The 17,116-nt window shown below is 43.9% G+C and overlaps 1 protein-coding gene across 1 annotated transcript in view; it reads right to left on the bottom strand.

The window, feature by feature from the left end:
- The window catches only part of LOC115087992 (dedicator of cytokinesis protein 2-like), a 1,829,205-nt gene that overhangs the window by 156,138 nt on the left and 1,655,951 nt on the right, over window positions 1–17,116 (bottom strand). Inside the window, exon 35 of the mRNA XM_029595813.1 lies at window positions 9,953–10,109. Coding sequence (XP_029451673.1) covers window positions 9,953–10,109 — 157 coding nt within the window. The remainder of the gene's footprint in view (window positions 1–9,952; window positions 10,110–17,116) is intronic.

The raw sequence follows: 17,116 nt of genomic DNA, 5'->3' as shown, positions 1-17,116 counted from the left end.
TGTCTCTTCTCCAAGCTGAACTGCCCTAACCTCTTTCACCTTTCCTCATATGGGACCCATTCCATGCCCTTTAACATTTTGGTCATCATTCTCTGTACTTTCTCCAATGCAGCGATTTCTTTTTTGAGATGAGGCGACCAGAACTACACACAGGGGTAGATTTTAAAAGAAGCGCGATCAGCCTACTTTTGCTTGCGCATCAGACTCAAGCAAAAGTACGCTGGATTTTAGTAGATACGCGCGGAGCCGCGCGTATCCACTAAAATCCTGGATCGGCGCGCGCAAGGCTATCGATTTTGTATAGCCTGCGCGCGCCGAGCCGCGCTGCCTCCCCCCGTTCCCTCCAAGGCCGCTCCGAAATTGGAGCGGCCTCGGAGGGAACTTTCCTTTGCCCTCCCCTCACCTTACCCTCCCTTCCCCTACCTAACCCACCCACCCGGCCCTGTCTACACCCCCCCCTTACCTTTGTCGGGGGATTTACGCCTCCCGGAGGGAGACGTAAATCCCCGCGCGCCAGCGGGCCTGCTGCGCGCCGGGCCGCGACCTGGGGGCGGGTACGGAGGGCGCGGCCACGCCCCCGGGCCGTAGCCACGCCCCCGTACCCGCCCCCAAAACGCTGCCGACACGCCCCCGGAACGCCGCGACGACCGGGCCCGCCCCCCGACACGCCCCCCTCCGAGAACCCCGGGACTTACGCGAGTCCCGGGGCTCTGCGCGCGCCGGGAGGCCTATGTAAAATAGGCTTCCCGGCGCGCAGGGCCCTGCTCGCGTAAATCCGCCCGGTTTTGGGCGGATTTACGCGAGCAGGGCTCTGAAAATCCGCCCCACAGTGTTCAAGATGCAGTCTAACAATTGAATGATACAGAGACATTATGACATCCTCTGTTTTATTTGACATTCCTTTCCTAATAATTCCTAACGTTCTGTTTGCTTCTTTGGCCGCCATAGCACATTGAACCAATGATTTCAATATAATATCAACTATAACACCTAGATCTTTTTCTTGGGTGGTAACTCATAGCATGGGCTTTTTCCTATATGCATCACTTTGCACTTGTCCACATAAATTTCATCTACCATTTGGAAGCCCAATCTTCCAGTCTCGCCATGTCCTTCTGCAATTTATCACAATCCATTTGCGATTTAACTACTCTCAATAATTTTATGTCTTCTGCAAATTTGATCACCTCACTCATCATTCCCCTTTCCAGATCATTTATAAATTTATTAAAAAGCACTGGTCCAAGTATAGATCCCTGAGGCACTCCACTGTTTACCCTTTTCCACTGAGAAAATTGTCCATTTAATCCTACTCTCGGTTTCCTGTCTTTTAACCAGTTTGTAATCCATGAAAGGACATCGCCTCCTACCCCATGCCTTTTTAGTTTTCTTAGAAGCCTCTCATGAGGGACTTTGTCAAACGCTTTCTGAAAATCCAAATACACCACATCTGCCAGTTCACCTTTATCCACGTTTATTTACTGTCTCTCCTCTAGCTGTTACATCAGAGAGCAAAAACACACATCAGAAAAGCAAATGCAAGCAAAGGAAAAGTGGGCAAGGCAAAAAGCCTGCACTCACTGGAAGTCTCACCTTATATATCATTAGATGTCACTGATGACATCACCAAGACTTAAAGGTATATCAGCCCTTTTGCAGTAGCCACTGCTAGAACAAATACTGTCATTGTTCTCTCTGAGTAGAGGTTAAGCGAATGTTATATAGTATTTAAACATGGACCATATAGTCATAAAGGTAGGTTTGGAACCAGAGCCACAATAATACACATAATTTTCCATGAGAAACTATTCACATAGATAATTAACTATATGATACCTGGGTATGAGTACAAAAATACCCATGGACCTTATACAGGTGCAGGATACTAAAAATTGCTTCAGTATGGCTTAAGGTCTTGCTATCTGTAATCAGAAGGGCTTGACCATTGGCCATTGAACAGCCCAACCTGCAGATATGTCGGAGTCAGGGAAGCCATGATTTGTGTGAGAAGTGAAAAAATAAACATATGCTCACACATGCAATAACTCTCATACTCACACACATACTTACAGATGCACCAGCATTTAGAGAATCATGGACTCACACACAGGTGGACACAGGCACATGCAGGGTATTTGGACAGATTTATTCACACACCCTCCCACAGAGAGCAAGCACAGTCTGTTCTTCTGGGCCAGATAGAGCTGTAAATGTTACAAAGTCAGTAAGCCAGAGGTGATTAATGATAACTGCAGATGCCAAAAGAGCAGATCTTCCTTAATGGTGCTTTTCCACCATGCGATTTGCTTTAACTTTCTGCAGCATTTCTTGCTGAGGTTGGCAGTGGGGTGCAGGGAAGGTTACAAGCTGGGATAAGGGGATGGGGGCATTCATCTTCATTTTAAGTCACAAAAGACAATAACAGAAATGGTGACCAGCTACATAAAACACTGTGGCTTCCATGGCGGTCAGGCTAAATACTCTTATAAACATGCACAGTGCATGCAATTTCGCACTCTGGTGGCTCTGGAAAAGGATTCAGTTGGGGGAGAGAGATTAGTGGGGAAGAGTATGGAACACAGCAGTAAACAAAGATTGACATCTTTATCAATCCCTCTGTCCCTTGCAGGATGACAGCAGGCAGTCTGTGCTTACCTTGGCTCTCAACAAGCACCAGTAGCCACATTATAAATCTTTCCAAGTCACTAGGCCAATCAAAATGCAGCTTTTCTTAAGTCAATTTAGCACTGCTGAAAGGTGCCACGTTGACATCTGTTGGAAACTGAAGTCCTTCATTAATTCACAGAGCAGGAAACGTATGGGCAACAGCAGCAGTAAACCTGCTCTAGAGAGAGCACCACTACGGCAGAGAGTGCAGCCTCCATATTGGTTCTATTACTGGCCACTTTACTGAGACTGCCAACTAGGGTGCCCGTGAATGCCAGTTATAACTGTGGCCCCCTTCCAGGTACACCTCTAGACTATGGGGCACCATTCGATACCAAGACCTAGTCCCGACTCCCTTCTGTAAACACTTTTCCAAATCAAATAAAATACACATGTTAACAGTCTCTTGGTATGAAAATCTACAAGCTGGTATGGAGTTAGAAAAAGGAGGTTTCTGATCCTTCCTAGGATCCCCTCTCTTCCCTTTGGACAGGTGCTTGGGTTCATGTCTCCCCCCAAGGAACCTTTATTGTACCTTTCTCCAACTGCTGAAACCTTCCCTCGTCTCTCCTTGGATGAGAGCATTGGATGAGCTCTCTCCTCTCTGTTTTTTTTTACCTCTCCACATACTTAGGCATGCCAGGTGACACCTTTATACTCCCTTCTACCACTTATCACCCGCAGGAACCGAAGCAGCCTCTGTGAGGCCCAAGGGAAGACTTACCACAAATAGCAAAGTCCGATGACCACACCAATTATTGGTCTCAAGTAAGAAAATGTTATTGTAAATCCAAAAGGAAGCACTTCTTCACAGGAAAAAAATCTTCAGTCAGGTCACAGAATTCAGTCCAAAATTCAAACCAGATCAGCAGAAACCTTCTTCAAATAGCTTTTTTTTTTTTTTTTAAGGGAATTACACAAAATCCGTGTTAGCCCCAAGGCTTTTGAGTTAGCGTAGGTCAGAAAATGTCTTTCCTGGAGCTTCCCCAGCAAGGACAGTACCTTCTGACTTTAGGGTTCCTCCTTCTGAATGGCTGTAGGAATCCTTCTCAGATTACAAAGAAACAACACTTCCCACTCCAGGAGCCTTTACACTCCCCAAACTTCTCTTTTTCTCCTCTCAAGATGCCTGGAAAAGCATCTTAAATAAACTTTCCTCAATAACTCCCCCTCCCTTTAGAGGACATTTACCTTCTATTATTACTACCATATCTATACCATCACATAACCCTTCTCCAGCATCCATTCTCATATCCCCCTATAATTACCCTCCCCTAACAGGAAGAATGAGTGCGAAGTACACAAGCCCTGCAGTTTGCATGAGCTCTGAAGTAGCAGAACTCTCTGTCCTTTATTTGACCCCTACGAGAGCAGGAACCCTCTATACACACTCCTTACTGACCCTGGAGAGCTAGAACCCTCCAGAAATGTTCAACACATTACTTGGTGATCCTAGTCAGGGTTATACAAGCAAAACCAAATGTATGCAATCCTTGTTTAGGCGGGCTTCCTGCCTTCTTTCTGGGACCCCCTCAGCCTTCTAGGCCCAGGCTTCTTATCCAAGACTGCAAGGATCCTCCCTGGCCCAGAATCCCTTGCTGGGTTGGCTCTTAAGGAGAACTGGTCCAGATAGCTGTGGCTGGTCCTTTAAGGTGTTCTGAGGAAGTTTCTTATATACACCCTCACATACCCTCCCGTTCAGCTCGGCCTTGGCAGGTTGAGTGTCCAGTCATGCCTGGGCTAATTTCCGGCTCCTCCTCAAGGATGTCCTGCCTCCGGGTGGACTACCCTGGCTACCTGTGAGCTGACCCCACAGAGCTGCAAATTGGGCACAAATGTATTCCGGAATGACTGGGTATGGGAGCTCGGGAAAGAACCCTGCTTCCATAATGGCTTGTCCTGCTAGGGTTGTTAGCAGGACTTGACTGATTGGATACTTCTGTTTGACCCCATATATACAGGCAAGTGTCTCTTTCCTCTTATGGTCGATATGTTCTTTTTGGAGCAAGTCCTCATGAACGAGTCTTGCCAGACTCTGCATCCACCAAGGCTTTTGTGGGAACTTCATCAAGTTCCACCCGGATCACAAATTCCTTAAGACTCCAATGTAAAATATCCACCAAATTATAGTTTAGAAGTTTTACGACAGTGTTCATCCATTTGTGTTCCCATTTTCCATTCTCATTCTTGGGCTCTGCCTCCGCAACCTGATCATTCTTGCACTGTTTGCCAGCTTGCGTTCCCGCTCTATGTCTTCAAGTCATAGGCACTCTTCAACCAAATGGTCCTCTGTCTGACAAAAAGAGCATGCCTGCGGGGCGAGCTCCCCTTTGACTTTACTCATTCCTCTTAAGGGCTCTTTATTTTCTGCGTTTTCATCTGAGCTGCAGCCTTCCTCATATCCATTCCTTGCACAAAATGCACAGAAGGAAAAAGTATCCAAAACCTCATTCATGGGTTGTGCCAGAATCTCCGAAGTTCCTTTTTTCCTTTGATTTGAGGACCTTCCCTGCTTTGGAGATTTACGTTTATCCAAGTGGATGTTACCTTCTAGTGCTGGCTATGTCACTAAGCTGACGTTCATAACTTCACTTCCCTCATAATGGCAGTCCCTTGCCAAATGACCTCTCCTTCAGAAGATGAGCTGTCTGCTTCTGAGGTTCGTCATTGGAGTCCTCCACTCTCAGTACTATGCTAGGGAGGCTGTGTGGGCTGTCTTTCTAGCCTCTGTACCATGTTGGGCACTAATTGTGCCTGGTGGAACACGTCCGTCACTTCTAGTACTTTTTCCAACATGAGACCTGTGTGTCAACAAACCTAATTCTGCATGGGCTGGTCAAACCCATCTAGGAACTGTTCTAGAAGCACCTGTTTAGCTAACTTGAAGCCGGCCTTTGCCTCTGCGGCAGCCACTTCTAGCCGGCATCTTTCAGGTAATGGAATAGGTTTCAGGGACTTTCCCTGAGCTGCAGAATGTCCTGCCGGAACACCTGCCAGTATGTTTCTGAGTTATAGCCAGCTCTTTCTAGGATGGTTGTCTTGACTTCCACTCAGGTGGCCCTTCTAACCGGCTTGGCTGTTTGAACGGCTGCTTGGCAAATTTGCCAGGTACATGTTCTAGTTTACTTCTGGCCAACCTGACAGGCGGGTGCTCCTTTTAAAGTTTTTTAGAAAGATCTCTGGGACCTCCCCTGCCTTCATCTTAAACAGGATGCAAGGTAATTAATTCACTTGGGCTGTAGCATCTTGCATGGCTTGAGCAATTTGCGTCGGCATCCTCTGTTGCTGGGTGAAATGTTCAGGTAAACTTTGCACAACTTTCTTTGGCTGCTGCTGGCTCTCTGCCGACATGAGATAGACCAGGAATAGTACCCATATTGTCTTTTCAAGAATGTCTGACACAAATTAAATTATGGTTAAGGAAGAATGGTCTTGTTCTCAATGATCATATGACCAAAGTGTATGGGTTAGTTAAGGGGGGCCTAATTGGAATGTTAACTCAATTTTCTGTGAGGATGAAATGTTGCCATTAGAGTCTGAGATTCATAGTCTTGGAGTCATTATAGATTCAGCATTAACCTTGACCCTTCATGTCTGATATTTATCTAAAATATGCTTTTATGAAATGAAGATATTAAAACCTTTGTGATCATTGTTACGCATTACTTTATTTAGAACTGTTCTGCTATTTCTTGTTTTGGGTCATTTAAACTATTATTCTAGCTGATTAAGGTCCTACAATTGTTGCAAAATGAAGCTGCTCACATTTTATGTGGGGTGAGTCGTTATGAGCATATAACTCCTTCTCTCCAATGACGACATTGGCTTCCTATAAAGTTTTGCATCAAATTTAGGATGTTAGTTGCAGTGCATAATTTGCTTTTTTCTGAGGAATCACGTTCACTGAAATTTAAACTTAATTGGTATACCCCTGTAAGAACTTTACGTTCTGCAGGAACAAATTTATTGAAGATTCCTTCAATAAAAGGATATAAACTTATGCAAACTTAGGTCAGAGCTTTCTCAATGGCAGCTCCATTATTATAGAACATTATTCCAGAGCAGATGCAGTGTGAGACAGATGTATGTGAGTTTAGGAAACAGCTAAAGACCTTACTGTTTAGAGAAGCCTATGGATAACAGGTATATATGATAAATATATAGAAACATGGAAACACAGAAATGACGGCAGAAGAAGACCAAACAGCCCATCCAGTCTGCCCAGCAAGCTTTCACACTTTTTTTTTTCTCTCATACTTATGTTACTCTTGGCTCTTAGTAACCTTTTTTATTCTATTTCCCTTCCACCCCCACCATTAATGTAGAGAGCAGTGTTGGAACTGCATCTAAGTGAAATAGCTTAATTAGTTAGGGGTATTAACCACCGCAATAAGCAAGCTACACCCATGTTTATCTGTTTATCCAGACTATGTAATTCAGTCCTTGTTGGTTGTTGCCTGAATATAGATCCACGTTTCTTCATTCCCCCCTGCCTTGAAGCAGAGAGCTATGTTAGATATGCGTGAAGTGTCAGACTTTCTCCCCTGCCGTTGAAGCAGAGAGCTATGCTGGATATGCGTGAAGTGTCAGACTTAGCCTGATCTCCCAAGGCAGGAGTGATTGCTCTCTTCAGGTAAGAGCAGGTTCAAAAAAGAAAACCCAAAAAACAAAATTCTCAGGAAAATAGCTCTTCTCAAAATCTCTTTCAAACTCCTTGACTCCTCCAAGACAGTCCCTTCCAGACCACTAGGCACAGGCACTGGGCAGAGTCTCTTCCCTTGGATCAGGCAGTAAAACCTAAAACAGAGATCAGCCACCAGACTACTCCTCCAACTTAACACTCCAAACTCCTAAACTCCAAAATCAAAAGCCATTTCTGCTGTTTCAGGCCATGGGGCCCAAAGATGGGGAAAACTTCAAAACTGGAACTCAAAAACCTAAACACCAACTCAGAATGCTTTATGGGAAACCACACACCAATCCAGACAAGCCTCCATGGAGGTGCTGGCAAACTCTCTCTGTCTCTACTGAATTTCCTAACATACATTGTAATTTTCAAGGGAGTTGTACGCGTAAATGAGGCATACTATCATAGCAATTTTCAAAAGCCATTTAGTCGAATAAAGTGCATTTACTCGAGTAAAACGCAGTTTTACGCGTATACATGCTTTTTAAAATCAGGCCCTTAGGGCTTAAACTAGGGACAGTTTGGAATAGTGGAGACTTAGGGGTCTCTACATTAGGTTCATCTGTCTGTACTGATCGTTTCTAGTTCATAATTTTTGGGTCTTAGGCTTTTTAATACTTTTATTTGTGTTTATTATGTTTTATTATCTATGCAATATTTTACTGCATTTTGATGATTGTTTTATTACTTTCTGCTCTGTAATATTTATTACATAATTGTTACTGTTGATTTATTGTATCTTGTTTTAAGCATTTTAAATGAAAAAGGTGACAAATGTGACTTGATCTGATTGCAGTACATGACTTATTTATAGTAAAGAATACAACATAACAGCAAAGGAGATTACAGGAAGCTGCAGGATGACAGACTAGAAGGAAATAAAGCAGGAGGCCCTGTACAGTGGCTTCCACGCTGAAACCCAAAGGGAAAGAGTTTAGAGAAGAAGCAGTGCAGGGCAGGATACTGATAACTACAAGAACAACAAGAGAGATTCAGAATGAAGCTGTTCTGTAGTGTGCAATAAGCCATGGCGTGCAGGACCAGGCAGGGCTTCTCCAAGGAGTGCCGATGTCCTATAGTGAATGTTAAATTACCGGCTGTAGTAACAGATGAGCCTTAAAAGTGGATTTTAAAAGACGCTGTTACGCCTGTTGGTTGAAGATGGCTGTGACCTCTCATGCTCACCTCTTTTTTCCCTGCTCCATCAAGTCTGGGAAGAATGGCGGTCTCTGCCAGTCCCCACTGACCTCTCCAGCATTCCTGGGGCAGTGTGGGCGCTGCTGACCGCCATCTTGGACTCGGAGTTACCTAGATGCGCGTGCAAGGGCCTCATTTGAAAACGTTATGGCGGGAACCTCGGGGGCGTCCCCGCCCAATGACATCAACCCGCTAGTGTATTTAATCTGACCAGCCCTTGCCTTCCTTAAAGTTAGCAAGGAGTTCAGTCTTGTTGAATTCTCCACATTCAAGGACTTCCTGTTCCTCACTCGGTCTTGGCATCCGGACGTTCTGAGTACCCGCTCCTCGGGGGCTCTCCTGCGTTCTTGGCTATCCGCTCCTCGGAGGGCCTTCCTGCCTGACTGCTACTAGATCTGCTTCTCAGGTCTCTCTCTCTCTCCAGGAACCATCTACTGTGAGTACCTCTACTGACTTCTACTATACAGACTGCATTGTGGATTCCACGCGGCATACCCTGACCCTCGGGCCACTACTGCCTTTCTTCAGTAGAAGTCATTCAGCTTTCCTGCTCTACCGAATACCTACATACTCCATCTACAGGAGCCACTTACGGGTTCCGGCATCGCTACCAGTTCTTCAACATCTACTGTACAGACATCCTCGACATACTCTGCACCCCGGGCCACTACCAGATCTGTATTCTTGATGTACCTATACTCATCAGAGGGGATCCCCGGTGTACCCCGCTCCATGGGCCACTACCGGATCTTCTCAGCTGTGTCTCACTCTGGGTAATTCCCATTGCCCAGGACTGTACTACTATATCTCTTGAACATAACAGACACGCTGATTTTATAACATGCGTGCGTCGCCACGCACATGTTAAAAATTCAATACCGGCACGCACATGCAAGCCCCAATAAAGGAGTGGACTGGGAGAGAACTTCCCTAATTCCCTACCTGCTCTGCCTCCCTTTTCCCCTCTCATCACTGAGCCCTAAAACCCCTCTTCCTACTTTTTTTATTTTTCTTTTGGAACTTACTTCATCTGAATAGAATAAGTAAGTTCCGTGCGCCGGCCAGCTGCTGGTGCACACTTCCCCAGGACACAGGGCCTAATGACCGCAGTCCCAGCCGGCCCCTGCCACACCACCCCCGTCCCAACCCCGACCGCCCGGTTTTTGCACATGCCGGCAATTGAAAACTGAGCCGTTAAGATTTTTATTCTGCTGCTGTTTTCTAAAGAGCACAGAGAGAGAGAAAGGAGTGCAGGGACATGCGAAGACTCTTAACAGAATGCTGCTGCCCGTCATGAAAGGACGCAGCAAGGAGCACAAGAACAAGAGGTCTGTCTACCAGGGGCCGCCCTTCTGTGTTGGACCGGTAAGTGCAGGAATGTGAGAGGTCTCTCACACTTACCAGCAGGTTGACAGTGCAGCTCATGCAGTACGCTTTGTTATCATCATTCATCACTGCCCTATAATCCAGGAGTCTCTCCAAGAGGCCAGTTACCAAGGCAACAAAGTTCTTCCCAGGTTGGGCCAGCTGGGGATGTTTCTTGCAGCAGCTGAGGAGGCTGTAAGAACAGAATTGAAAGAAAAAGTATTAAATTACAACTTCCATTTTAGAGGGCAAAGTTTTATTGCACAGCATTACAAAGACTTGGGAAATCATATTAACAACGCAGACATTGTTTCTTCCGTTTCTTGGCAATCTTATTAAAATAGGGCATTTGCTTCCAACTATTCTTAGACCGCTCTTCTAGTCCCAGCCTCTACCATCAGGAGTCACCACAGAGAATGGGGGTAAGAGATCAGCCATACCAGAACATCCAACTAAATGAAAGTCATTAGGGGCACTTTGAACCAGTAGTTTTTCTCATTTTCTTTTCGGCCTGAATGTAGGGCCATTCATAATAAAAGGTACAGAAATACCTGGGCGCTGTGGTTTTCAGACTCCCAACAAGACTGATGCTGCAGGGCCATATGCACCAGACAGCCCTGGGATGGGAATTAGAATATCTCATGACAACACGGCACTAAACTGGCAAAACTCTGTAGCTAGAATGTTTCTTTGAGGTAGATCAATATTTTTTCTTTTTGCAAGTGTGCTGATATACCGTGGGGGGGGGGGGGGGGGGGGGAGAAAAGGGGGAAGAGTAGGAGAGAAGTGTTCATGTTGACTGAAAGCGTCAGCACCCATAAATCTCCCCCAGGCAGCTGGGAGTTTTAGTGCGAGTCAGCTTGCATAAAATTTGTGCTTGGTCAGAAAAATCCAATAGGACTCCTACCATTGGGCATAAGCTTTCCATATCAATATTCTGCAAATAACAATCTCTCCGCATGTACGCCGACTCTGTCTCCAGGCAGAATGGGTGCCTACCTTTCGGTTTCAAGGCGTCTGCCTTTTCACAGGCCCTGTGGCTTCCCTTTCACTTTACTTCCCTGGCAGTGTATTTTATTGCATCCAGTCGGCATCATTTCATTTTCTAAACTGAACATTGATCGATCACGTTCCAGCTCGAGTCCCCTAACCTCCCTTTGGTTTCCAGTTGGATTGTTTGCACTTATTTACCCCACAAGAAGGAAATCTGCAGTAGCAGCACACAATTAATTCTCTATTAATTTAAGGAATAGCACAAAGAACCCAGAGATGTCTTTGCTTTTGCTGAGCAAACATTTTATTGTTTTTGTCAATTTGGTATTAAATTTTAATCTGGAGCACACAAGAGGCTCACAGAGCATGGATGGATTTTAATATAAGGTTTAAAAAAGCTAAGAGACAAATTATTTCACTTGCTTTCCTCCTTACAAACCCTAGTGGAATACAGATCTAAACAGCTAAAATAATGACCACGTTTTTGAAACGGAAGGGAGAGAAGTGAGGAATAATATGGGGAGGCCAATTTGGAAAAATAAATGTCAACCTTTATTTAGATGTTTAAAAAGAATGAAAAATTAACAGATTTCCCATCACAGTCATGATTCTTGGATTCAGTAATGGAGGGCAGCAGGGTAACTTAGGGGTTAGAGCGAAGAGCTTGGATTCAGTTCTCCTTCCACCACGACCTTGAGCAAGTCACACAACCTTCCTGTGGCCAGACTTGGTCTCTCTGATATTTGGGGGAAATGTGATGCAATGGGCACTGACAGATGTCCCATTTTTTAAACGTCATCTTCACTATCATTTACTTTTTAAGAAAACAGAAAGGCAATCAGGGACATGCCACCCACCCACTTGCACAGATTAAGTTGGATCCGATTCAGAGCAATACAGCGAGGATCCGAGACCTCTATAGTGCATCTTAAATATGTTTCTCAAAATAGGTAAAAGGAGAATGAGCAAAATTACCTTATGGGGATAAACAGGGAGGGCAATTTTTAAAAATCATTTCCACGGGTAAAGCATGTTTTACCCATTTTTTGAAAACTGTCCACCCACTAGGTGGGTTAAAGTATGTGCATTGTTCATCCAGGGCCGGTGGAAGCACTAGGCGGCCGCCTAGAGTGCCACTGGTTAGGGGACAGCAAAGGCAAGGTCTCACTCCCTCACTGCACAGAAGAGAAAGCACCACTGCTCTGTCCCGCATGGGTGGGGAGAAAGAGAGGCCATGCAGTTGCTAGCAGAGGCAGAAGAACATCTGTATCAGCCCCAAGCCTGTGCAGCAGTGAAGAGCAGCAGGAGCGAGAGGGAGCAAGGAGAAACGGCACAGCCCGGGGCCCGAACAAGCAGCAGCAGCCAAGCAGCGCGGCCTCCACCCACTCCGGAAGAGGTAACATCGGCCGGTCCCTGTTCAGTTGGAACAGAAGGGACAGCCCCCGCAGGCCTGAAGAAAGAGGACGAGCACCATAAGCCACGGGGGGCTGAAGGAGGAGGCTGTTGCTGTTAGCCTTATGCTTCTGAGGGAAAGGCAGTGAGAGAGAGCCTATGTGTGTATGTATTATGTGAGAGAGAGAGCATGTCTCTGTGTGTATATATGAGAGACAGAGGGCATGCCTGTGTCTCTGTGTATGTATGTACGAGAGAGACAGCATGTCTGAGAGTGTGTATGTATAAGAGAGCATGTCTGTGTGTGTGTGTGTGTGTGTGTGTATGTATGTATGAGAGACCGAATCTTTGTGTGTGTGTGTGTGTGTGTGTGTGGATATGAGAGAGAGCATGTTGGTGTGCGTATGCATGAGAGAGAACACGCATATATCTGTGTATGTATGAGAGAGAGCATGTCTGAGTGTGTGTGTGTGTGTAAGCATGTGTGTATATAGGAGAGATAAGAGAAAGTTTGTGAGCAACAACCCCTCTTCTCTCCCCTTGCTAATCCACGACAATCTCAGGGCATCTGGAAATCAAAAAATCCCAGGTATAGACAGCAGGAGATTTTTAATCTTATTAATTTTAATTATTTGGTGCTGTATGATGTGTCTACTATATTTCAGTAATCTGTTGGTATTTTGTATGACTTTTAAATTACTAGATGTTGTTCTATTTGCCAACTATTTTGAAATATTCTTTTTATTAGTATGGTTTTACTGTATTGATAATGCTTATTTCTTGATTGTATTGTTTGTTTTATGACGAATGGTAATGTTTCTGTTTTTCCATTGTTGCCTTGCATGTAGAGTCTTGCTTCTTGTAGTTTCCAGTTAATTTTTAACTACACATTTCTGTTTATAGTTTATGGTGTCTTTATTGTGTATTTGGTGAGGGTCAGTCTGTGTTCTAAATGTGTGATCGAGGTAAGCTTTCTCCTGTAGTTTCTGTGTAGAGATCTGTTGCAGCCTGGCTTGTTCATTTTCCTAAAAGGAAGCATTATTGTTTTTTTTAGGACCTGGTATAATTCAGTATTGCTTTTTCATAGTTAGATTGTTACTGTTTGAGTAATGGCAATTAGTCCTGTATGGGAGATACACTTTATTGAAATTGTACTACAGTTTATTCATGGCTTTCTGAGGGCCAATCCCACACCCAACACATATTAAAATAGGCCTAATACCAATTCCAAGTGTCCTTTTTACTTTTTTCTGCAGGGTTTTCTGGTTGGCATCACAGCAGTGCATGTAAATATATTTATACATGTTGTAAGCGATGTTTTTTACCTTAGAAAACTGTATTTTGAATGTTCTTTTTTATGTAAAATTATCATAAATGAATACATGATTAATTTTTAATTGTGTTTGAGGAGGGTGTGACTGGGGGAAGGGGAGGGGCTGCAGTCTGCAAGTTTCACCTAAGGCACCTAATACCCTTGCATTGGCCCTGTGTTCAACAGTGGGCATAGTTTTACCTGCACCTGGTGGAGGCATTCTTGCAGGTAGGGGATTAGGTCAGAGGAGTCAACAACATGCATACTTTTGGATTATCAAAACTACATGTGCTGTTTTGGCAGGAAAATGTACCCACAGAAAAAAAGTATGTACAAATCACTCTGGGTATTTCTTCAAGGAACAATAATCAAAACAAAACTACTCATGTGACTTTGCTTTGATTAATGGAGCAAACCCTGCAGGTAAAAGTACCCACGGAGTTTGCACTGATGCAAACCGACCATATACAAAAATTATGATGCTAGTGTAGCCTGGGCTTGCAAATGAAAGATGAATAGGAGAAATTAATAATCAAAAGCTTTTTCAAAAAGGAATGTTTTCAAAGCTTTTTTAAACAACTTGTGATCTATCGTGAAATGCAGTTCAGGTGGCAGGGAGTTCCAAAAAAATGGGTCCAGAGATGGAGAAAGTTTTTTCACGGGTTTCTGTCAGATGTACTAAGCGCAGGGATGGAACGTTGAGAAGGTTCTGATTTGACCGAGTGCTCAAGAGGGAATATAAAGTTTTAATGTAGCAGTAATCCAAGGGTTATTGATATTATGAAGCAAACATAAAGAATGTGTATTTGGATGGGCAGCCAATGTAGGGACTGTAATATTGGAGTAATATGGTCATATATTATTGCACCTGTAAGATCTCGAACTGCAGCATTTGAATCATCTGTAGGGCTCATAAAGTGGCTTGAGGGAGGCCAATCCACAGTTAAGAATGTTGATTATGGTGTACAGTCTGTTCAAGAACTTTAGAGAAGGAAGCAAAGACATAGTAAGAGGGAAATGAACGTATTCCTCAGGAGGGGATACTTGACAATAAGATAAGATAAGATTGGCATACTGGTCAGACCAAACGTCCATCAAGTCCAGTATCCTGTTTCTTAAGGGTAGATAGATTCATGTTGCTTATCCAGGGATAAGCAGTGGATTTCTGCAACTCCACCTAAATAATGGTTTATGGACTTTTCCTCCAGAACCTTGTCTAATCCTTTTTTAAATGCAGCTAAACTAACAGCTTTCACCACATCTTCTGGCAAAAAATTCCAGAGCTTAATTATGCATTGAGTAAAAAAAATATTTTCTCTTAGTTTTAAATGTACAACTTAGTAACTTCAATGTGTGTCCCCAGGTCTTTGTACTTTTTGAAAGAATAAACAACTGAATCATGTTTACTTGTTCTACTCCACTCATTGTTTTATAGCCCTCTATCATATTTCCTCTCAACCTCCATGGTGAAGAGTCCTAACCTCTTTAGCCTTTCCTCATAGGGAAATCTTTCCATTCCCTTTATTATTTTGGTTGCCCTTCTCTGTACCTTTTCTATTTCTGCTATATCTTTTGGAGAAATGGTGACCAGAACTCACACAATATTCAAGATAAGGTCACACCATGGAGCGACCCAAAGGTTTTATGATATTCTCTATTTGAGTTCCATTCCTTTTCTAATAATCCCTAGCATTTTATTTGCTTTATGCCTGCTGCTGCACACTGTGCAGAAGGTTTCAATGTATTATAAACGATGACACCTAGATCCTTTTCCTGAATGGTGACTAATGTGGAACCTTGCATTGTACAGCTATCATTTGGGTTACTCTTTTCCAAACGCATCACTTTGCACTTGTCCACATTCAACTTCATTTGCCATTTGCATGCCAAGTCTCCCAGTTTTGCAAGGTCCTCTTGCAGTTTCTCACAATGATTTGTGATTTAACAACTTTGAATAATTTTGTGTCATTGGCAAATTTGATCACTTCACTCGTTGCTCCCATTTCCAGGTTGTTTATAAATATATTAAAAAGCAATGGTCCCTGGGGCACTCCACTATTTACTTTTCTCCAATGGGAAATTTACCATTTAGCCCTACTCTCTGTTTTCTATCTTTTAACCTGTTCTCAATCCACAATAGGCCACTGCCACCTATCCCATGACTTTTTAATTTCTTAAGAAGTATCTCATGAGGGACTTTGTCAAATGCTTTCTGGAAATCCAGATATACCATGGGATCGATTTTCAAACCAGCGTGCATCTATATGCGCACGATTCCCAGTGCGCACACATGGACACACCGATTTTATAACATGTGCGCATCGCTACATGCATGTTATAAAATATGATATCCGCCTGCACACATGTGCAAATGGGTGCCCCATTTGCGTGCGAAAGGGGGGAGATTTTTCAATTATGCAAGTCGACACGATCAGCCTTTTTCCCAGTTCCCTTCCAGGTGCAGACTGGGAGGGAACTTTCCTAACCCTAACCCTATCCTTCCTCCCTCTTCCCCTCTCCTCCCCAACCCCAATATTTTGTTTTGACACTTACTACTCCTGTGGAGAAGACATAAACTCAGCGCGCCAGCCCGGGACAGCATCTAATGGCGCTGTCCTGTCCCGCCTCCCCGCCCAGACCCCATCCCTTTTAGCAAGCCTGGTACTTGTGCGCGTCTTGGGGGCTACACGCATGGCCGGGCCTTTTCTAAAATGCTCGCTGTACGCGTAAGGCCTGGTCATGTACATAACCCCCAATTTTTATGTGTGCAGGCCTTTTAAAATTTGGGCATAAATCAGCTGGCTCACCTTTATGCACATGTTTATTTATGGGCTCAATTATAGCAAATTTGTGAGGCAGGACTTCCCTTGGCTAAATCCATGTTGGCTTTTCCCCATTAAACTATGTCTAGCAATATGTTCAGCAATTTTGTTCTTTATGATAGTTTCTACCATTTTGCCTGGCATAAACATTAGACTCATCGGTCTGTAATTATCTGGATCACCCCTTGACCCCTTTTTAAAAATTGGTATTACATTGGCAACCCTCCGGTCTTCAGGTACCGTAGACAATGTTACTGATAGTTTACAAGTTTCCAATAGTAGGTCCGCAATTTCATTTCTCAGTTCTTTCAGTATTCTGGGATGTATACCATTTGGTCCAGGTGATTTGCTACTCTTGTTTGTAATTTTGCCCTGGTACATCTGCCAGGTTCACTGAGATTTGTTTCAGTTCCTCTGAATCATCACCTTTGCATATCATTTCTGGCATGGGTATATCTCTAATATAAAAATTGGAGCAGAAGAAATTGCACTCCAAAAATTCAATATACACACATCTACATCTAAAGCCTACTTTATGTAGGCTTAATTGGCTGCCAGTTACCGAGAGTATTGTCTTTAAAATTGGCATGATAGTCTATAAGCTTCTTGCTTCAGATTCTTCATATTGGCTTAATGCATTATTACGGATTTATAAACCTGTAAGATGTTTGAGACCTTCTC

The sequence above is a fragment of the Rhinatrema bivittatum genome, chromosome 1, assembly GCF_901001135.1.
Source record: "Rhinatrema bivittatum chromosome 1, aRhiBiv1.1, whole genome shotgun sequence".
In the NCBI taxonomy this organism is placed as follows: Eukaryota; Metazoa; Chordata; class Amphibia; order Gymnophiona; family Rhinatrematidae; genus Rhinatrema; species Rhinatrema bivittatum.
This window is presented reverse-complemented; position numbering and strand designations above follow the sequence as displayed.